General features: G+C 44.1%; 1 protein-coding gene across 1 annotated transcript in view; it reads right to left on the bottom strand.

Moving 5' to 3' along the window:
• Positions 1-24,013, bottom strand: part of EEIG1 (estrogen-induced osteoclastogenesis regulator 1) — a 58,687-nt gene that overhangs the window by 23,285 nt on the left and 11,389 nt on the right. The window contains exon 2 of the mRNA XM_069748236.1: positions 20,340-21,111. Within this exon, the coding sequence (XP_069604337.1) occupies positions 20,340-20,485 (146 nt within the window). The 5' untranslated portion in view covers positions 20,486-21,111. The remainder of the gene's footprint in view (positions 1-20,339; positions 21,112-24,013) is intronic.

The raw sequence follows: 24,013 nt of genomic DNA, 5'->3' as shown, positions 1-24,013 counted from the left end.
CACCGATAATGCCGAAGGAAGGAAGAGGGTCGCAATTCCCTTGTCCGGTGGCCATTGACTACTGACAAGGTCGCTAGACCAGGGCCTTTAAGAATCTTTTTATTCAACTCTAGATGCAACATGCCACCTTTGGCCTTTGGGACCCTCACCAATCCTGAAGATGAAGTGGATGATTTAGCATTTTTCCTTGCAAATTGGTGCCTTGGAGACCTCTCTGTGCAGGGAACTACAGCTGGCCACATTTATGTGTAACAGTGAAGGGGGCGCAATGCAAAATCAGGAATGCAACCTGTTTATGCTCAAGACCGGTGGGTTCTCACCACCGATTAAAAAGTGAGGGCATATCCTAGCGATAGGTCGCTAGAGAAGCATGACACTAATGACAATGACCAGAATAGGTTCTCACCGGTCGGACCCTCTCCTCTGCTAACTAATGGATATTCTAATGGGTATGGCAGGAAATATCCTTTGAAGCCCAACTAATAAGTGTCAGCAAGAACATGCAATTTCCATGTTCTTATCTATAGGGATACGACCTGTGATAAAGGTTTCTGGAATATGTCAAGGGCCAGAATTTCACAATATTCCAGTATACCATCAAGGGGTAGAAAAAAACAAAACTTGAATTGCCAGTCTTATCTCTAGTGATAAACATAAGCAAAGCAACTAGGCTGATGTACGCCATAGGTGGACCAACCGGATTCCTGGGCCTGCAGGCAGGAACAAGTTTTCCAATCAACACATTCCTAAAATTCTTCAGGGATCATGGAAGGTCAAAGTCCAACCTCACAGCATGAGAGAAGGTAGAAATGAGACCCACCAAGAATTTGACACATGCCGCACACTTTCAAGTAAGGAAACCACCACAATTGGTCTCATCCCTGATATACGCCGTACACCATGTAATGGTTTTTAGCAGAGAATAACACTCCTATGATTATACTGCATCTCCTGTTTTGTTTTACAGTTGGAACCCATCCTTGTATTTAATGCAATTTCAATGATTTTTCAACCTCAAAACAACATGACAGATAAGAAGAGAACAGTGCCACCTAATGGACAACTATCTGAGAAAAATAAATAGGTTTAATATGTTTAAGAACAACTTCATTTACTCTCATATAATATAAAGGATCGTAGAGCCAGTCAAAACCAAAATTTGTGTATCCTATTTCTGCAGGTTATATTGTACGATGCTTTATCCTATTTATTGGTTTGGATTAATAAACCCCACGCCATGACAGCTGATTTCAGAAGACTTAATAGATGAGCATTCCCATGTCAGAGAGTTCACTCTCCCCCCTGCCGTCTGTACAGCAGCCCCTGTGCTGGGGGGTTATTTCTTCGGCTTGTTTGTAAAAACAAAGACACATTATAGAGCAGCAGGGATGGAATTTCTCCAAACACTGGCGTAACAATGGCTGTGCCCTCCTCCCCCCTAAAAGGCACAAAAGAACAATAAGACATGGCCACAATCCCTTCTGTGTAACACTACAGACCTGTGGGTCAGCTGCCTGGTACTGAACCAAAGGGAGCAGCAAAAAGAGGGGGCCTGCAGCACCTGCAGACAGACGGCTGCGGGGAAGCGCTTTCTGTACCTTATACGACAGCAGGTGCACCCTTCATCTTATGTGCTACAGGCTCAAACTATTCCTATAAATTACAGCTTGCCCAAAGTAATTTCTGTAAATGGTCTGTAAATGGATTTGGGCAAGGTAAAACGCTAAAAAAAAATTTTTAAAATCCAAAAAGAAAAAAACAAAATGTTTGCTCCAGGATCACCTAATGAAAGGAACTACTGTGTGATATCCATTTGTCCTATATGGATATACTGGGAAACATACGACCCCAAAGAAACGTTACACGGATGAATATCCGCAATGCATTGAGTGAAGTTTGCAGAGCACAATTTGGCATCCTAGACTTGATCTGCTACAATCTTAGGTGCTCTGGGTTCGAATGAGACAAGGTCAATACAACGCTTCCATGCTTCCTCCAAGGGCTCTGGGAAAACTACCAGTAGATTGCATTTGCCCATACGGTTTACAATGTAAAATATGGCGAGAGTCCAGAAACCGCTGCATGTACGTGACAGGTACAAGTGGAGGAAATCTTATTAAAAGTCGGATTCTGTTTTCCTGCCGCCGATGTTAGTGGGAACCTCAGCGTGTAAGAAGCAGCGTACGTAACTGATACAGCATCTCCTTTTGTCTTGTCCCATAGCTTATGTAAGAAAACGAGAACTTCAGAGGCAACAGGAGATGATGGGTTTAGTTCATTACTGACAATGGCTCGGAGAGAATGACGGGTTTGTGCCAAAGGCTGGGTCAGGGCTATAATTACTAAACCACGGGGACAAGTTGATGTTGTCACAAAAGAAGATTTAACACGATTCTTCCTGGTGGATGAACAGAAAATCTTTACTGTATCACCTGAGACATAATCATCCCACTACACCCCTGCTGCCCCTTCAGTACGTCCTGACAGCCCGTCCGTATACCCAGAATACTAAAATACTCAGATACAGAACAGCGCGGGTACCGGCCGTAATCACGAAGAGGTGACAGATGGGCACAAAAGAACACCGTGAATGCGAAAGGGATGTTCTTACATTTGAAGAATTCGAGATTACTGTGCTGTAATATAATAGCACAAGTACAGGGCTCGGACAACTTAACTCTTTAGTCTTTGCTTTTCAATTATGGATTTCCCGGCTAGGAAGGCGTTAAAGGATGAAGGGGGGCGATCAAGATCGGATTTTCCTGTTTCCAAGGCAATGCGGGATGTAGTGGAACCGTGCCGTTTTATTTAACTTTTTCTTTGATTGAATGGAACCAAAATAGCTGAAAATAACAATGCACCGAGCCCACGCTATGGGAGTGGGGGATTGGATATCTCGCATGGTGTTCCCGGGAGAGAAAAAAAAAATAGAAAAAATTGGAAGGAGCTGAGGTTTACAAGGTGCAGGGCAGTCTGCCTTAATTGCATTCAGATGTTCTGTTCTACCTCCAGTTCAACATTTTCCCCTACAAGACCCCCAAATGGCTAGCATCAGATTTCAGCGGACACAATGGAAGGATTTAGCAAACAGTTTACTGGGTGGGGGAATTTGGTAGCCCACCCTTCTCTCTGCCAGGCTCATGCTTGTTTGTTTAGCCACTATCCGCTCTGGTATAGCCCCAGACATGACATGAATGGTTATCACACTTGCTATTCACCAGCCATATCTTTCCCATGTATGAGAACAGAGAGGGCAGCCTACATGATGCACACAAAGGGCTCCTTTTATAAGCAGGCACCAATGCCTTTAAGTAACAAAGATCTCCTTTAGTACCTGTCTATGAATGCAGATCAGCCCCGTTCCCTTTTTAATAACAGAACAGACTCAAAACTTTAGCTATTAGACATTATTTGCAGGTGGAAAACGTAAGCGTCTGGTCACACGATGGATATGCTGCAAAATTTCAACCTGGGCAGGAAAGTGCTGCCGAAAAATATCTAGAAAAGAAATTGAGGTGCGATTTTATTTAATTGCATGCATATATACCTTTAGTACAACATCACAAAAACCCGAAACAGATTTTTTCTTTCCTTCATCACAAAACTGCCATTAATAAAAAAAAAACTCAAATACTGCTCGATTTCAGTGGAAATCCACATCACTGTTCATACATCCTGTTTTTTTTCCCATCTAGGTGTAAAAAAAAAAAAAAGTGACAAGTTGCCTCTTTGATGCAGCTTCCTCATGGAATATGTTCAATACTTGACACCTGCAAGTCAGAAGAAGAAAAAAAAACACCAACAAAAATATAAAGGTGAGAGGGAGGGTTAAACAAACTTCAAAAACCACAGGAAATCTGAAAACCTTAAAAAAAACTAAATGAATTCCAGATGTGGATTTTTGTTGAAAACCATGTCGGGATTTGTCCACCTAAAAAAAACCAACAAAAAAACCCCCAAACCTGTGTGAACAAACCATAAGGATAGATGCGACACCGACGGATTCTGTGTCGATTTCAGCATAGAAAAAATGTAAGGGAATAATGCAAAAAAAAAAAAAAAACCAGTGAAGTACTTGCGAAAATTGATCTGTTGTGCAAATTTTTACATGGTCATGAATTTCTGGCAAATTTTCCTCATTGATTTCAACGGGCAAGTCAAAATCTGCAACGAAATGTACTGTTGAGGATTTTGATATTAAGTTATTCAGTGGCAAAATCTGCCATTGTGGTTTTAAGCCCAATCCACTGAAACAAATCCCAACGAAAGTGCGAATGATTTTCTTGTGGATCTGCCCTTTAATGCTATATTCTCATTATGCTGGATCTGATCCATGAAGAGGTTGCTGAGCTCAGTTCCACGTACTCATTGGTATGCAGATGAGGATTGTTATTTGGAACAAGAATCCTATAATTAAAAATGCCCCGATTGTGTAATTCGGTCAGTGATGCAACACCCTTAAATCACAGACTCCGATTTCCAGTATTACCAAGTTGCAACCTGCAGCCAAATGCATTATATAATATATATTTATACACAGCTAAGATTGAGGATGTGTCAGGGGATGTTCACATGTTGTGTATTTGCAGTGCTTTTTCAGAGTGGTGGCAGAAAAAGCATTTTTTAAGCGTTTTTTACTTAGTTTTTCACCCATTCATTGGAGAGAAAAACGCTGCAAAAACATTGAAAGAATTGGCATGTGTCTTTGAAAATACACTCGAGCTCAAAATATATGCGGAAAAAAAACGAAAAAAAAAAACATTAGTGTACTTTGAAATGCCAAATATGCTGCATAAATACATTGCAAAAAAGCCTCATGTAAACATACCGTTTAGGTTTTATACTGATCATTTCTCTATACTGCCACCATGTTGTGGGCCAATCTAAAATTCAGGACAAATTAATTCACTCCGAAGAAACTTTTCCGAGCGCTGGAAATGCTCTGTGACTCAGTTATGTCACAGTGTTCAAGATGACGAGGGGCATATAAAAGCTATTTAAAGCTTCAAATCCATTAGTGCAGACTCTAAACAACATCTAAGGCAACTCGAGCAGCGATCGTTCGCTGTAAGGCCATGTTCACACAGTGCGTTTTTTACCGCGGAACCGCGGCGGTTTTGCCGCTGCGGTTCCGCGGCTGTTTTCCATGCAGGGTACAGTACACTGTACCCTATGGAAAACAGGACACACTGTGCACATGGTCCGGAAATTGTAAAAAAAAAGACGCGCTGAATAGCTCCCGGAAAAAAGAAGGAGCATGTCAATTCTTTTTCCGGAGCCGCAGCGGTTCTGCACCCATAGACCTCCATTGTGAGGTCCAAACCGCAGTAAAACCCGCAGATCAAAAATATATCTGCGGGTTTTACTGCGGTTTGATGTGCAGAACCGCTGCAGCAGGAAGTGCGGGGAGCGGGCGGAAGTGCGTGGGCGGAGTGTGGCTGCCCCCCCCGTGCTCCGATCCCGCCCCCCCGTGCTCCGATGCCCCCCCCCAGTGCTCCGATGCCCCCCCCCAGTGCTCTGATGCCCCCCCCGTGCCCTAATCTCCCCCCCTTATACTCACCCGGCGTCCCGGTGTCCGTCCGGCCGTCTTCTCCCTGGGCGCCGCCATCTTGCAAAATGGCGGGCGCATGCGCAGTGCGCCCGCCGAATCTGCCGGCCGGCAGATATGGCGGGCGCATGCGCAGTGCGCCCGCCGAATCTGCCGGCCGGCAGATTCGTTCCAAAGTGCATTTTGATCACTGAGATATAACCTATCTCAGTGATCAAAATAAAAAAATAGTAAATGACACCCCCCCCCCTTTGTCACCCCCATAGGTAGGGACAATAAAAAAAATAAAGAATTTTTTTTTTTTTTTTTTTTCACTAAGGTTAGAATAGGGGTAGGGGTAGGGTTAGGGGTAGGGTTAGGGTTAGGGGTAGGGTTAGGGTTAGGGGTAGGGTTAGGGTATTTTCAGCCATTTTAACCCTAAAAAAATTCCTAGAAAACACACAGACTCTGGCTAGAAAACTGCATCAAAAAAACGCATCAAAAAACGCATCAAAAAACGCATCAAAAACGGACCAAAAAAGGACCAAAAAAAGGACCTGCGTTTTCTGCCAAGAGCTGCAGTTTTTTAAAAAACAGTCAGGAAAAAAAAAGGATGGAAATCCTGAACGTGTGAACATACCCTAACAATCACAGCAATTGTCTTTCTCCATTACCTCGCATGTCCTATATACCGTCCTCATACGTCTCATCTATAGAGACTGTAAAGCGTCAAGTATTCCTTCACTGTAAGAACATGCAGTCGTCTCACCAGCCATATACATTGTATTATGAGGTAATCTTGGAAGTAAATGGGTCCTAACGTGCAGAGATGTAATGTCTGAATGGTATACAGCCTGCAATGAATGGTGTTGTACCAAAGGTTCAAAACCACCCCCCAAAAAAACCTGAAAACACGAGAAAAACAAGCAAACTTGATTAAGAGGTGAAATTCGTACCTCAGCGCTGCAAGACAATAGAGTTAACTATCGATATGGGGTCCTGGGAACGAATCCGGCCAATGATTCAAACTCAAGACCACTGGCAGCAACGTAGCCATGTTGAGATGGGCATGTGCAATCAGAAAGGAGGCAAGAGCCCCCATACACATCAGATGGTTGGCTGATCTTGCCGAAATCAAGTGAAGATTTGGTTGATGTGTGTCACTTACGGTTATTACAAGTTGACCTGAGAAAATCAATACAGGTCACTGGAGATCTGTGGCTCTCAGCTTTAGCGGAGGCAGGGTCCTGATTAGAGAAATAGCCTCTACGGTTTAAGAGGTTGGCATCCTGAGGTATGCTAGCAACTGTAGTTTTACTAAAGGGAACTGTGTTTAATATAATGGTATTCAACTATGACCTCAGATTATAAAGCTGTGGGCTCAGGGATATCATAATAATTATTACTGTTGTGAAAACTCAGACAGTTCTTCTTTCAGCATTGGAAGTCACACTTTAACCACAACGAAACTCCTACACCCACAAGTGTTTGAATTTTGGTCAGACTTTGGATAGATGACCTTTGAGGAAGTTATTTAAGGGCATGAGTAAAAATGACACCAAAAAATGATACCCTGCAGATTCGGCAGGCTGGTGGAGCACTTTGAGATCACAGACACTTAATCAAGCCTATACCATGACTGGGTCACAAGCCAAGCCTATACCATGACCGGGTTATAAGCTAACCTTATACCACAATTGGGTTGCATGTCAAGTGCACATAGCATGACTGGGTTACAAGCCAAGCCTATAGCGTAACTTGGTCTAAAGGCTTGATTTGTAATTCAATCATGGTATAGGCTCAGCTTTCAACCTGGCCATGGTATAGGCTTGGCTTGTAACCTGGTCTTAAAATAGTCTAAGCTTGTAAGCCGGTCATGATCTAGGGTTGGCTTCTAACCCAGTCATGGGCTTTGTTTGTAACCTGGTCAGTGTATAGGCTTAGTTTGTAATCCAGTCATGGTATTGGCTTGAGAACCTATAATAGTATAGGTTTGGCTATTCGATCATGGTAAAGGCTTGTGATGTGGCCATAAAATAGGCTCAGCCTGTAAACCGATTATGGATATAGGCTTGGTTTTTAACCTAATCATGGTATAGGCTTGGCTTCCAACCAGATCATGGCAGAGGCTAAGCTTTTGACCAGGCCATGGTTAAGGCTTGATTTGTGTCCCATGCTATAAGTGGTGTCCCCTGTACCAGGTGTATGGGGGGGTGGCGGGGCTTCATGTTGCAATCTGAATACTCTTTCCTTATCCAGACATGTCAGAGAAGCATGGGTGATATAAAACTCGTCAGAGACTGGTTTGTAAGCAGTTAAAGGGTGAGTCCAGCTGATATGACCTGTGCATTCCGCAGATAAGCGGCAGCAGGGCCTGGGACCCCAGGCTGTGGGGCAGGAAGGATTTTTTTATGATAAACTTGTAACTTCCTAAACAACAGGATTTGAGAGAGGAAGGACATTGGGACAGAGAAGTTATGGACATGTTCCCAGTGGATATGATACTTCTATAATAATATAGAAGATACACATCACACTGCAAAGTCCCCATCCATACATCCGCTATATAGTGCATTTCTACTTCAGGATCCTAAAGGTACTTTATTATATCAGACTTTTCCCACTACCACCTGTGAAATGGTCATCAGCTAAGCAATGTGCTCAATTCAAGACCATCCAAGAGTCACACTAAGGCTACTTTCACACTAGCGTTTTCTGCAATCCGTCACAATGCGTCGTTTTGCAGAAAAAACGCATCCTGCAAAAGTGCTTGCAGGATGCGTTTTTTCCCCATAGACTTGTATTGACGACGCATTTGCGACGGATTGCCACACGTCGCATCCGTCGAGCGACGGATGCGTCGTGCTTTGGCAGACCGTCGGGAGCAAAAAACGCTACATGTAACGTTTTTTGCTCCTGACGGACCGCTTTTTCCGACCGCGCATGCGCGGCCAGAACTCCGCCCCCACCTTACAATTGGGCAGCAGATGCGCCGGAGAAATGCATCCGCTGCCTCCATTGTGCAATGCGTTAAACGCTAGCGTCGGAATCTCTCCCCGACACATTGCGACGGGGAGATTCCGACGCTAGTGTGAAAGAAGCCCAATAGTTCTACGGGGCATAAATTGCATCTCAGGTCATCACAATCAGAGAGAGTTTATCAGAGAGAGTCCATGTAATCTGTCTTACTAGAAACATGTCTTTTTCTGTGACAGGTGCAAGTGGGAATCTCTATATGTATGAAGGATGATCATACAAAATCTCTGCTGGCGTCAAGGGTGCCGGCGGAAAGCTCTGCTGGCGTCGAGGGTGCCCGCGGCAAGCTCTGCTGAAGTCGAGGGTGCCGGTGGCAAGCTCTGCTGAAGTCGAGGGTGCCAATGGGAATTATCTCTTCAGTGAAGTGTGTCTCGAATATCTTCGTGTAAAAGGTCACTGGGGAATTATTTCTGAACCGAAGTAAAGTTTAGAGGAAAAAATAAGTAGGAAAGGGGACTGCTTGATCAAGGTTGGGCTATATGTAGAATCATAGATAACGCTACTTTGAACTGCAGCATTGTATTGATGGACAGATGGGAACTGCAGGGTATTTACCTAGGTAATAAAATTAGATAACACCGTTTTTTATTAGAGAAGGTGAGGGCGGTTATTCAGTAACAAGAAGGTGCCATTAAGATATATAAGCCAGTTGTACACAGAACAAAGGCTCTGTGTGGTGGTGATGTCAGCTTGATAAGGATCATGAACAAAAGACCCATCCCAAATTTAAAAGAGTTTTCTAACTTGCCCAATAGGTCGGTGTGTTGCCGCATGTCGGCGATGTGGTAACAATAAGGATGTCACTGTGGTATTTTTTGACAATCTGAATATTTGGCAGAATGACTGAATAAATAAATGTGCAAATATTCTGAGAGTGTATGGGGTAAATAATAGTCGAAAAGCCGACGATACCTGGCAGTCACTGAAAGCACACACAAGCTTTTGTGGTTATTAGTTGTTAGATGTAATTGTCTTGGATGTTTGTTTTGGACCCATCACGTACCGTGCTGGTCAGGACAATATCTGGTCACGTGGGAAACTTACATAAACCACGTGTCATAAATGAAATATGGGCCATCAGTATGTGAAATCTTCTGTAGCTATCCTATAGAGGACAGGCCCATTAGGTAAGAGTTCATGGGCCCAGACTAAAAGCTCGGCAGAAGACAACCTAATTTGGACCACTTAATTACCACACTGGGGTCTACTTCTTATGAAAGGATTCACAAATAAAGTACCGTATATCACTCAAAGTTACAATACAGGTTAAATGGATTCTCTGGGGTGCCTCGCTTCTGCATCAGGAGGGGAGCTCCGGAGAATGATTCAGTAACTGGTCTGGTAGGCATCACGTGAGGGGGCCACCACATATCGCTAAAACTAAGGGGCAGAAACGCTAAGCTAACCATTTGTTTTCTCATAAAAGGGGGTAGCTGAAAAGGGGCTCCTAGAAAATCCAGCGCTTGGCTCAGTGCCCGGCAAAGCGCTTCGGCCTTGTCGTTTTAGTGATGGGGGTGCACTGTTGGCCTGGTAAAGGTTTTATATGGCTAGAGGGTGGTATAGTAAACTCAAGTCCAATGCTGCTGGTAGCAAAAGTATCACAGATGATGAGAATTTAAAGTTTGCTGAAAATAAAGCTGATGCGTTTCGGCAGCCACTTACCTTTACAGGATTATCGTCCCTGACCTTTTCTATTCTTAGTTGCATGTTTACCACCCTTGTGTATTTCTGGATGACAACACTTCACATTCATGTATACTGACAATTCTAGGAACCTGCCTGAATCATCCGGGATCTATGGCTCCAGGCCGACAAAACAACGCAGATAGAAATTTGGAAAGAAAATAACCCGATATACTGCTTCAATCATGTAGGTGAATGAACTGTACCAGCTACACCCTTCACTAAAATGCAGGGAGCATGTAGGTATAAATAAAACAATAATATGAGGGTATCTGGTGTCTTTCTGCAAGAGCCTGATGTTTTACAAGACAAACTAAAACAATTCCAAGGGAGTGACAAACATGTCAAAAGGAACGTCAGGCATACAGAGCTGCGATTCGGGAGCATAGCACCTATTGTGTGTTTCTATGCAGTCACCAACACACCTTGTAAGTTCAGCACACACAATGTGCCATCATGGTGGCATCTTCCTGCAAGCTGGGCAGAGGTCACCGCTCCAGGAGGGATGCGGCCGATCACACCACTGCAGTTTCCATCATGCAGAACATGATCTGCACCTGCTCCAGGTACTGACCCTATAGCGATCTATTCCTATTCCTGTAATGCCACTTGCTAATGGATCCACAAACCAGCAAAATCTACACAAAGCCTGGTGACCCTTACAATCGAGAGAGACAAATTATATGACTTGGATTACTTGTCTTGTGTTTCCAAAATTGCAGAACGCAAAATATAAGTGGCAGAGGATGACTTGCGCCAGAGCTCTGCTTCATATGACAACATTTAGCAAAATGAAAAGTGCCTTTATTTCTCAAGGATTCTCAGTATCAGCACTCGCTTTGATGAGAAGATAAATAATCTGACCACATCGAACAATGAGTTATACGACCACTTGATTCTAGTCTGCCATGCTTCTTCTGGATGGTCTCAGTCGTCTTATCACGAAGCTCCATCCCGTATATCAGCCTTTCATGTGTTTCGATCACAACATTACTTTGATGCATTACGTGTAAAAACAACTGCAAACATCTGCAGATCAACAGTTGTTAAAAAAGACAAGACTACAAGCTAGTGATAAACCACGTTTTAAAATCTGGGTCGGACCTAAAAGGCAAAGTGCTACCATTACAACAGTAAGATGTACCACGCACTGCAAGTCACATAATGTCTACGACTCTGTGTCTAAGACATGTCAGCCACCGTGTTATGCTAAATGGAGAATTTCCACTAACTCCAAAAAGTAAATATCCCCATCTGTCCGGAAAAGGCCCCACAGGACTCAGGTCCCGGCTAATTTACATCATGCCAATAATCCTACCAGCTTGATATAGGACTCACATACACAACACCTTATTACGTAGGCAATATATCCAATATCTCCGCATGTAACAAGGGGGCGTAGAGAGGTACAGACAGGTCCATATACTTCTATAAGTGCCATATTACTACCATTACAACTCAGCAATCGCCTATTCTAGAAAGATAGCTGAACACAAGGCCAATTGTCTCTTTTATTACCACTGTGTCATCAGTGAAGATATATTAGGGTCCTATCACAAGGCCACAATTTAGGTGCTGTCCTGTATCTGCAACTATTGCTGCAACAGGTGAACCAGTGGTAAAGTGCATACAGTATATGTAGCAGCGGTGGAACCGGCAGTAAAGGGCATACGTATATATAGCAGCGGTGGAACTGGCAGTAAAGGGCATACAGTATATGTAGCAGCAGTGGAACTGGCAGTAAAGTGCATACAGTATATATAGCAGTGGTGGAACCGGCAGTAAAGGGAATACGTATATATAGCAGCGGTGGAACCGGCAGTAAAGGGCATACAGTATATGTAGCAGCAGTGGAACTGGCAGTAAAGTGCATACAGTATATATAGCAGCGGTGGAACCGGCAGTAAAGGGCATATAGTATATGTAGCAGCAGTGGAACCGGCAGTAAAGGTCATACAGTATATGTAGCAGCGGTGGAACTGGCAGTAAAGGGCATACAGTATATGTAGCAGCGGTGGAACTGGCAGTAAAGTGCATACAGTATATATAGCAGTGGTGGAACCAGCAGTAAAATGGCATAAAGTATATGTAGCAGTGGTGGAACCGGCAGTAAAGGGCATACAGTATATGTAGCAGTGGTGAAACCGGCAGTAAAGGGCATACAGTATATGTAGCAGTGGTGGAACCGGCAGTAATGTACATACAGCACAGTGCCTTCCGAAAGTATTCGGCTCCCTGGAATTTTTCAACCTTTTCCCACATATCATGCTTCAAACATAGATACCAAATGTAAATTGTTGGTGAAGAATCAACAACAAGTGGAACACAGTTGTGAAGTTGAACGAAATTTATTGGTTATTTTAAATTTTTGTGGAAATTCAAAAACTGAAAAGTGGGGCGTACAATATTACCGTATATACTCGAGTATAAGCCGAGATTTTCAGCCCAAATTTTTGGGCTGAAAGTGCCCCTCTCGGCTTATACTCGAGTCACGGTGGGCGGCAGGGGCGGCGGGTGAGGGCGCTGAGGCATACTTACCTAGTCCCAGCGATCCTGGCGCTCCCCGCCTGTCCCACGGTCTTCTGTGCTGCAGCTTCTTCCCCTCTTCAGCGGTCGCGTGGGACCGCTCATTAGAGAAATGAATAGGCGGCTCCACCTCCCATAGGGGTGGAGCCGCCTATTCATTTCTCTAATCAGCGGTAACGGTGACCGCTGATAGAGGAAGAGGCTGCAGCACAGAAGACAGTGGGACAGGCGGGGAGCGCCAGGATCGCTGGGACTAGGTAAGTATGTCATATTTACCTGTCCCCGTTCCAGCCGCCGGGCGCCGCTCCATCTTCCCGGCGCCGCTCCGCTCTGACTGTTCAGGTCAGAGGGCACGATGACGCATATAGTGTGCGCGGCGCCCTCTGCCTGATCAGTCAGAGCGGAGAGACGCTGGGACCGGACGCTGGGAGCTGCAATCAAGAGAGGCGAGTATGGCATTTTTTTTTTTTATTGCAGCAGCAGCGGCACAGATTTATGTGGAGCATCTATGGGGAAATATGAACGGTGCAGAGCACTATATGGGGCACAGATATGGGGCAATATGAACAGTGCAGAGCGCTATATGGCACAGATATGGGGCAATATAAACGGTGCAGAGCATATATGGGGCACAGATATGGGGCAATATGAACTGTGCAGAGCGCTATATGGCACAGATATGGGGCAATATGAACAGTGCAGAGCATATATGGGGCACAGATATGGGGAAATAATGAACGGTGCAGAGCATATATGGGGCACAGATATGGGGAAATAATGAACGGTGCAGAGCACTATATGGCAGAGCTATGGGGAAATAATGATTTATTTTTATTTTTGAAATTCACCGGTAAATGCTGCATTTCCACCCTAGGCTTATACTCGAGTCAATAAGTTTTCCCAGTTTTTTGTGGCAAAATTAGGGGGGGTCGGCTTATACTCGGGTCGGCTTATACTCGAGTATATACGGTATTTGTCCCCTTTAACTTAATACTTTGTTGCGCCACCTTTTGCGGCGATTACAGCTGTCAGTCGCTTGGGGTCTGTCTCTATTAGTTTTGTACATTGAGAGACTGAAATTCTTGCCCATTCTTCCTTGACAAACAGCTCGAGCTCAGTGAGGTTTGATGGAGATCGTTTGTGAACAGCAGTTTTCAGCCCTTTCCACAGATTCTCGATTGGATCGAGGTCTGGACTTTGACTTGGCCATTCTAACACCTGGATACGTTTATTTGTGAACCATTCCATTGTAGATTTTGCTTTATGTTTGGGATCATTGTCTGGTTGGAAGACAAATCTCCATCCCAGTCTCAGGTCTTTTGCAAACTCCAACAGGTTTTCTTCAAGAACGGTCCTGTATTTGGCTCCATCCATCTTCCCATCAATTTTAGCCATCTTTCCTGTCCCTGCTGAAGAAAAGCAGGCCCAAACCATGATGCTGCCACCACCATGATTGACAGTGGGGATGGTGTGTTCAGGGTGATGAGTTGTGTTGCCTTTATGCCAAATATATCGTTTGGCATTGTTGCCATAAAGTTTGATTTTGGTTTCATCTGAGCAGAGCACCTTCTTTCACATGTTTGGTATGTCTCCCAGGTGGCTTGCTGCAAACTTTAAACAACACTTTTTATGGATATCTTTGAGAAATGGCTTTCTTCTTGCCACTCTTCCATAAAGGCCAGATTTGTGCAGTGTACGACTTATTGTTGTCCTATGGACAGACTGTCCCACCTCAGCTGTAGACCTCTGCAGTTTATTCAGAGTGATCATGGGCCTCTTGGCTGCATCTCTGATCAGTCCTCTCCTTGTTTGAGATGAAAGTTTAGAGGGACGGCCGGGTCTTGGTAGATTTGCAGTGTATGATACTCCTTCCATTTCAATATGATCGCTTGCACAGTGCTCCTTGGGATGTTTAAAGTTTTGAATCCAAATCCAGCTTTAAACTTCTCCACAACAGTATCACGGACCTGCCTGCTGTGTTACTTGGTCTTCATGATGCTCTTTGTGCCTCAAACAGAAGCCCGAGACTATCACAGAGCAGGTGAATTTATCCGGAGACTTGATTACACACAGGTGGATTATATTTATCATCATTAGGCATTTAGGACAACATTGGATCTTTCGGAGATCTACAATGAACTTCTGGAGTGAGTTTTCTGCACTGAAAGTAAAGGGGCCGAATAATAATGCACGCCCCACTTTTCAGTTTTTAAATTTCCACATAAATGTAAAATAACCAATAAATTTCGTACAACTTCACAATAGTGTTCCACTTGTTATCGATACTTCATCAAAACTTTAAATTTGGCATCTTTATGTTTGAAGCATGATCTGTGGGAAAAGGTTGAAAAGTTCCAGGGGCCGAATACTTTCACAAGGCACTGTAACTGTAGCTCAAAACCCAATATAATCAATGACCAGCTCTAATAGGACAATCTCCTGTGAGCGTTGGCAGCAATCACCGCTCAAGGCGTCCAGATGTCAAATTCTTTCCAATTTAGCAATACATATTCTGGAACAAAACACAATGAAGAGCAGATCAGTAGGGCAAAGGCGTGGACAGGAGCGGTGATCATACTGTCCAAGAATGGAATCATAGGGCCGTCTGCAATCAGAATGATGTTATAGAAGAATCCAGGAAGGAATCCCAATGAAAGGAGACATACAAGATGGCAAATTGTGATTGAAAACTGGTCGGGTTTGTCAAGGCTACAGTATAAAACGTCCGTGGAACATGTCCCAGTGCTATCCACTCTTGTTTTCTTGACACGGACCCATAGAGTTTCATTGTTCCATACACACAACACTGATCTGTGCATCTGATCAGGGAGAATCTCATCCGTTTTCCAGATCAGACTCCTCCATTAAAGTCTATGGAGATCCCTATAAAATAGATGGAACATAGAACACAGACTTTGTACTTCAAAGTTCCAGCCGAGTTCTACCGTATCAGATTTTTAATTGACCTGCTGCTAAGACACAATGAATAAAAAATGTTCAGTCTCCCTGTTTCAAGAACGGATGGGAAAAAAATGAATGCTAAATGCAGATAACGATCTGCATCTCATGGATGTCGACGCAGACACAGATTTCTGATATTAGCCTAAACTGGAGCGGATTCTAAGGGTGGGTTCTGCAGCGCAAATCTGTAACGTCTGGTCCAATCCTAAAGGATAATTGTATAGCGCCCCTTAAAGCCAAACTTTGGGATAATACGAAAAGCTGAAGTTGTTTCTCAGGTGTGATAAAAAACTAAGCTTGTGATGAAATGACAACCTCAGCTCTGCTATATCTCCAAACTGAAGAACCACTATAATACACAGGCCAAGCAAAAACTGCAGCTGGTGACAACCTCAACTCTGCTACATCTGCAAATTGAAGAATCGCTGTAGTACACAGGCTCCCAAACAATGCAGCCAGTGACGGGTAACATTTCCTTGCGTGTCTTTTACATGGAAAGGGTCAATAAACTTGTGTATGATATTTGTCAATTCCCAGGAATTTCCCTTAATATTGCGGTTCAGCATTTCCCATGCCCCTGCTGACGTCACAGGGTATTTGGCTTATCCACAATTATCTCTTGATTACATTCACAAAAAACCCCGATATCGCTGTTTGCAATGCAAAGGGTTACAATTTCACCTGCAGGTGTGACACTGGGTCAAAGGATAAAATGAAAGATTAACTCCTACACTGCCATGACTCCTCTATGGGGAACAGGGAAAAGAAGGAGCGTCCGCAGGCACCCTGATAACTAAATAGTGCATGAATAGACTTGCTGCTCCAAGCTAAAAGCAAGACGCTGTCTAATCCCCGGACCTAATAAATTATACATAGTCAGAAATAGCCAAATCCGATCGTTTAGATGCCGGCGGTTCCGTGTGACTTGGGGTGGATAAAGAGTTATCGAGAATTTAAAGTGACAGGTCTATCAATCATTTAGGAAACACCGACATGTACAAGAGTCACATTCCAGATCATGTGTTCCACGGTCAGGTCAGATTCCACAGTAAAGCTGCGATCAGGTCATCTGTCTGTATGGCACGGTGTGTGCCAGGCCGAAAGACGGGGTCCTCTGACCAGAGGCACCAGAGAGGAATACTGGAAAGGGAAAAGGCGTTATGTAGATGAACGACATTCACATGTTAATGACCCCAATGCAAGTGCCAGAGCTATGGGGGCAGGGGCTGCAGTCACACCTGGGTCCTGGTGCCTAGGGAGCTCCTAGAGCCACCCTGCCACATAAAGGGACAGCGGTTCTAAAAATGGCATGCCAAGGGGGTACAGAGTTTGCATTTGGGTATCCTACAACACTAACCAGTAATTGTAATGGTTGCCCAGTCCTGTTCATGGTGCTCACACTGGCCAGGACGCTGCGTGCTGCAGTGCATACAATGTCTTACCTAACACAAGCTGGAGTCAGGTCTGTGTGTGCCAAGGGAAAGAAGTTTTTTTAATTTCCTGAACCTATGTCGTATTTTTGGGATCTGGTCTGGGAAGGGGGATCGACTGGCAGCGGCCCAGCACTTTTCCGTCTTTAACCCTGAGGGTAATTCCACATGGGAGTTATACGCTGCAGCAAAAAATCCACCATTGCAAAAATAGGTTTTCTGATTCATTCTATAGTATATATATCGCAAATCTGCACTGGAAACTGTATGAAAAATCTGCACCAAAGATTAAGTTTTTTTTTTTTTTGTGCACATGGATGAGATTTCGGAATGTAATACACGGTGGATTGTCCATGCTGCAAATCCTGGTAGAAAACCTGCCACCATCATTTGTGCAAGCCTGCAACTATTTATCACTATACCTGGAAAATGTCAAAGCACTACAAGTTCCAGTATGCCCCTTCAGTGAGCACGCAGGGAAAATTCTGATAGGACCTAAGAGTTTCATGCGGTGCCACCCAAGGATTATGTAAGAAGTGTAAAGGGCAGGTTGGGACCAGCAGGTACCAGCCTCACCTGTACAAACACAGACACGGCTCAGCCTTGTGTGCACGTGTGAGGTTCCTACCTGGGAAGAGCTGCGTCATGGAAAGCTACGTATGCCTGCATGGAAAGGTACAGCAATAATAATAATAATAAAAAAAAATCTATACAAGGTTCTCAGCTCATTTTTCAGGCACATCAGAAGCATATGCAAAGAGTAGTCCCGTAAATTTACTCCAAATTGCCTACAGGTCCTCCTGCACCAATGTATTCCCAAAACCAAGTTCACATGTACAGTAAATTTGCAACAATTTCCAACCTGCAGCATGCTTTTCATTGCAGATTTCACCCTATTCGAGGCTTAGTGGAGTAGGGTGAAATCCGCAAGTAACACTTTGCGACCAAATCTGCAGCAGAAATTTTCTGAAACGTGTGAACATGTCCTTTTCGCGCACAGTGGTCCAATTTGTGTTGGCATCGTATGAGATGGGAGCCTTAAATGGATGCGCATTATTTCCTATATGTCCAGGAAATCATTAAGCAGTACATGATACTATAAAATTTAATAGTCCCATTTTAATAATAAATAATAAGAATAATTTTATTTTTATAGCGCCGACATATTCTGCAGCACTTTACATTTCAGAAGGGACTCTAAAATGCATAATTATTGGGGTATCTCTACCTAGAAACAAAACACAATCCCCGAGTCGTGCTCTTCTGTCAAGTCTTTACATTTCTATTCAGCCATTTCTCAATTACATCTATTTCTTCCTTTTCTGAAGATGACAATAGGCCGTCATTACAGCTCCCTCGGGGGCATCACCCCACGGTTCCCAGGCTCCGGAACACTAGTCTGCCTTGCTATATGCGATGCAGCCTGCACTTCCATAGTGCCACCTATCAGGGCATACCGGTCATTCAGGAGTCTCAGAAAGCTGGAGGTCAAAACGTAAATTCAGCATTCTACATTAACTCTTAGGCCACGTCCACACGATCAGGATTTGGTCAGTATTTTACATCAGTATTTGTAAGCCAAAATCAGGAGTGGAACAATCAGAGGAAAAGTATAAAAGGAACACGTCACCACTTCTGTACTATCACCCACTCCTGGTTTTGGCTTATAAACACTGATGTGAAATACTGACCAAATAAGTAACATGTGAATCCGTCCTTTCCTCAACCCTCACTCTACCAAAATGCTTGTGCATGCCCTCATCATCTCCCGCCTCGACTACCGCAACATCCTTTTCTGTGGCCTACCTTCTAACACTCACACCCCTCCAGTCCGTCCTTAACTCTGCTGCCCGACTAATTACCGTAATCTCTCTCCTCACTACACTCCTGCTTCTCGTCTTTGCAAATCCCTTCACTGGCTCCCAATTTCCCAACGTATCCAGTTTAAACTACTAACAGTGACCTACAAAGCCATCCGTAACCTTTCTCCTCCCTATATTTCCAAACTAATCTCCCAATATCTTCCCTCACGTAATCTCCGGTCCTCCCAAGACCTCCTTCTCTCCTCCACGCTTATTCGCTCCTCACCCAATCACCTCCAATACTTCTCCCGAACATCCCCCATCCTCTGGAATTCTGTGCCCCAACACGTCCGGTTATCCACCACATTTGGATCCTTCAAAAGGAACCTGAAAACCCACCTCTTCAAAGAAACCTACCACCTGTAATGACCACACGGTCACCTCACCACCATCAGAGCTACTGCAACCCCCTACTGTCTCCTTCCCCATAATCCTGAAGAATGTAAGCCCGCAAGGGCAGGGTCCTCGCCCCTCTGTATCAGTCTGCCATTGTTAGATTGTTTATTGTAAGTGATATTTGTATTTAGCTGTAACCCCTTCTAATGTATGGCACCATGGAATTAATGGTGCTATATAAATAAATAATAATGTGGCCTTAGCCAGTGTCTTGTTGGGGTGGTAGGAACATCCCGAAAATAAATTCACATGACAGTCAACGGTTCAAGAGGATCAACCTATGTATAGCTCAGGAGAACGCCACTAGAGTACCGTACATCATTCATTATTGCCCCCTAGTGTGGCAGCTCTCATTATTGCCCCCTAGTGTGGCAGCTCTCATTATTGCCCCCTAGTGTGGCAGCTCTCATTATTGTCCCCTAGTGTGGCAGCTCTCATTATTACCCCCTAGTGTGGCAGCTCTCATTATTGCCCCCTAGTGTGGCTGCTCTCATTACTACCCCCTAGTTTGGCAGCTCTCTATATTACCCCCTAATGTGGCAGCTCTCTATATTACCCCCTAATGTGGCAGCTCTCATTATTACCCCTAGTGTGGCAGCTCTCATTATTGTCCCCTAGTGTGGCAGCTCTCATTATTACCCCCTAGTGTGGCAGCTCTCATTATTACCCCCTAGTGTGGCAGTTCTCACCCACGTGTGCAGCTTATATATGCTTGACCCCTTATGTGAAGGGTCACATTCCTTTACCCCTTTGTTTCCCGGGTAATTAGTATTTGATCTGCATCACAAACGTGTCATCAGGAATCTAGGACTCACTAAACCCTACAAATGTGCTAAACACATCCCTAACAAAAGACACAAATAAGAGCATTGAAGGCTCAGTTTCTGGCCATTGTCCCCATCACTTTCATGCACTTACCTGCTAGACAGGTTGACAAAGTCCCCTCCATCCAGCAGCCTGACCTTACAGAAGAGGACCCCATTCACAAATGGCACTGCAGTCAGCTCCTCCAGGGTGAAGATTGTCTGGAACTTAAACTTTTTCTTCTTGGTCAGGAAAGCCATGAGTGACCCCTCCGAGACCAGGAAAGTCTTAGGTTAAGAGAAAGCAGATGGAAGAGTTAGGGAAGGAGGAGGATGGGTTAGGAAGGATTTTTTTTCCCCTTGTTTTGCAGAAAAGAGAAAGCTTCAAAGTCTATTATCGCCCGTCAACTTCTATATATCTGCGATTGGGGTGTCCGGCCCTTCTTCGGGAATGGATGCCCCAAGAACTGACTGAGAAGAGGAATGGTCTTTGGAGCATCTCCAGGGGTGGTAGGACTGGACCCGCAAACTCCAAACCTGCAGAGAAGGGGGTCCCTTCAAAATTTCTTCCCTCTGTCGTTCTTGGAGGGGGAACGAGGTTTCTTCCTGGCGGTCTCTGCAGACAAGAGGGTCCGAAATCAATATGTGGCCTCACTTCAATAGGACGTGCACTCTGGTGGCAGGGAGAGCTCGCTGCTCGTTCCTCCTGAGGCTGTGGAGGTTCAGCCAGTGATCGGCAGGAATCTGAACTCAGCACCGAGCTGCTAAAGACTCCTCCTCTACCGGCTCAGCGGGAGGTGGAGGGACGAGAGCCGCCTCTGTCTCTGGATCCAGCAGCACCCTGACTTCTTCTCACAGGCAGATCATCACCCTCATCATCCGCAGAACTGCAACGAAAACAAACACATCACTCTCTGAGAAAGGGGACAGAAAAACAATCTGCAGGCAGCAGAGACGAGACTCAAGGACTAATATTACTTATGATATCTTCCTTATAACCGCAGTAACCTCGTCCGCAGTGCCCGCTTACGTTTGGTGGTTATGATAAAAAATATATATATATATATATATATATATATATATATATATATATATATATATATATATATATATATATATATATATATATATATATATATATATATATTAGTTCTGGATCGTTGGACAAATACACACACATTACACTTGGAGTTGATGTTTGCTGTATACACTAAAAATATTAAATCAGGCTCCATTTAGACTAGAAGTAAACGTCTTGAGCGACGCCAAAATCGTAGTGTCGCATTGTAACATTGCATCCAATGATTTCCTATAAATGCGTTTTTTTTTTTTTACAGCAAAATCTCAGGTCTAAAAAAAATTGTTGCGTGGCAGCAAATCGTACGGATAGATTTGCTGCGAGAATTGCCTTACAAGTCGCAGGCCATGACAGTATCCAGTTTGACTTCTGTCGCACCGGTATGGCATGTTTTTCCCTTTAGAGGGGTATCGCCCTATTAGCGACGTATCCCATTGCATGCCCATACACTGATAGACAAATACAAGTCTGAGCCGCCTCCATTTAGCCGGGGCTACACAACGACATTGGTTGCGCCAAAGATGGATATATCACACCTCGGCGTAATGCACATGAATGGGGTCACAATGCAAGCTGCAAGGTACGGCCGGAACGCAAGACGCAATCGGTTGCGGTTTTTCCAGGTCGCTTGCATTCTGCTGCGATGCAGCAGCGGCGTACAGCGATCTGCAGCCAACGTTGCGGTGCGGCCCCAGCCGAGCTGTCCTTGGGAGTTACAGCGGAGACTTTCCGAATAAAATGCAAAGTATGTAACAGAAAACCTGGGAGGACGCTTATACACGCCGTCGTCTGTTCCTTCCGAGTGGGTTTTGCTACAAGTGCTCATTGTTCTATGTATAGGGTATGGCTGCCCACACAATGCAGAAACGTGCAGTCATGTGTGCCGGCATATGTGACGACAAGACACGCAGCCCCAAGTCAGACATGATCACAGAATAACTGAGGCAATCACTTAAAGGGCAATTCCTAGCAAATAGGACAAATTGCTAATCAATCAATTATTATCAAATCATAAAATATATATTGATGGTGGCGCGAAAGTGTTAAAAAAGCTAATAATCCCTGCTGCGTTACCTAACCGACCTCCACACCAAGTCGGTAACAAATATATAATCTAATAAAAATATGTATCTAAGTACATATAGGTACGCGCTAGATATTTAGCCAAAAAAGAAAAGAAAAACCTGCTACTAAATAAAAGAATAGAGTCCAGATCGGCAGTCAATAAACGAAGTTTAGCAGCTTCTAAGTATGTCCACAGAAGTCTATAATGACACCAGGGGTAGGTAAGTATACATAGAAGTTTCCTAACCTCCTGTCACAAGTCACACATCTCTCGATGAAGAAAAGAGCCGCAATGCTGCTGATGTAGTTCCAGAGAGTTCCAGGTAAGGACGGTGCGTGGTACAGATCCAAACTGGTGGCTGCCCCGGCCGGTAGCAGCCACCCAAGACTAACCTCCGGGCTGGGACGGAGTCCTGTGGTGCCGGACGCCGCGTGAAGTGAAAGCGGTAAGTCCGGATACAGTGCAGGACCTACGTGACGTAGCTAGTCACGTGATCGTGAACGAAGCCCGGGAGTGAGGTACGGAGCGCTGTGAGGGTCACCTAACCTAGCGCTGTCTCCTTCCTCAGGGTTAACCCCTGCTCCGTAATAGCAGTCCTTATATAGCATGCCCTAACTAAATCTGCCTATTGGAATCCAAAGAGTTCTGTGCCGATATTTAAACCCCTGGGTGCCAGTGTGTCCAGAGAAAAAATCCATTGTGTCTCGGCTCTGGACATGGCTTTAATAAAATCACCCCCTCTCCAGTGGCGTTTAACAGTTGCTATACCCAACACTTTCATATGGTGTATCCCACTGTCATGATGCTCTATGAAATGTTGGGACAGTGGATGACCTTTAAAGTGGTTTTTAATATTACGAATATGTTCCCCTATTCTTGTTTTAAATGGCCTTTTTGTCCTCCCCACATATAGTTTCCCACAAGGGCATTGTATAATATATATAACCCCGACAGTAGAACATGTAACAAAATCCTTAATTGGAATTACCCTATCCCCTTTTATAATATTGGTACATTTTTGGGTGATAGTTTGCCTGCAGACATTACACTTCTGACAAGGGAAAAATCCCTTCAACTTAGTATGAAAAATAGAAGATTGTACAAGGGGGGGTTTATTTTGTACAGTAGGCGCAATAAGATTGCCCAAGTTCTGCGATTTTTTTTATATATGAATCGGGGTTGGTCCGTGATCTGGTCTCCCAATACCTTATCATTTTTTAAAATATGCCAGTGTTTCCTGACTATTTTCCGTAGGATGTTAGAATTACTGTTATATTTAGTTATAATGGGGACAAAATCACTATTTTGCATACCTTTAGAGGCGGGGTTCATCAATTCTTGTCTAGTTCTAGATAAGGCCATTTTTTTAGATTTCTCTAACAAATCCAGATCATACCCCTTTTCCAAAAAATGTTGTTAGAGATAATGCCTCCTTGTCAAAATCCTGGGGTCTAGAGCAATTGCGGTGAATTCTAATATACTGGCTTTTTGGAATATTGAGCAACCAATTTGGAAGGTGGCAACTGTCAAGGGGGATATAGCCGTTTGTATCGGTGGGTTTACAAAAAGTGTTGGTTTGGATTTTAAAGTCATCAATAAAAACCTTTAAATCTAAAAAAATGGATATGTGTAGTACTGGTGGTGG

The sequence above is a fragment of the Ranitomeya imitator genome, chromosome 2 (genome assembly GCF_032444005.1).
Source record: "Ranitomeya imitator isolate aRanImi1 chromosome 2, aRanImi1.pri, whole genome shotgun sequence".
NCBI lineage: Eukaryota > Metazoa > Chordata > Amphibia > Anura > Dendrobatidae > Ranitomeya > Ranitomeya imitator.
Note: the sequence above shows the minus strand (reverse complement) of the source record. Positions and strands in the feature narration are given on the sequence as shown.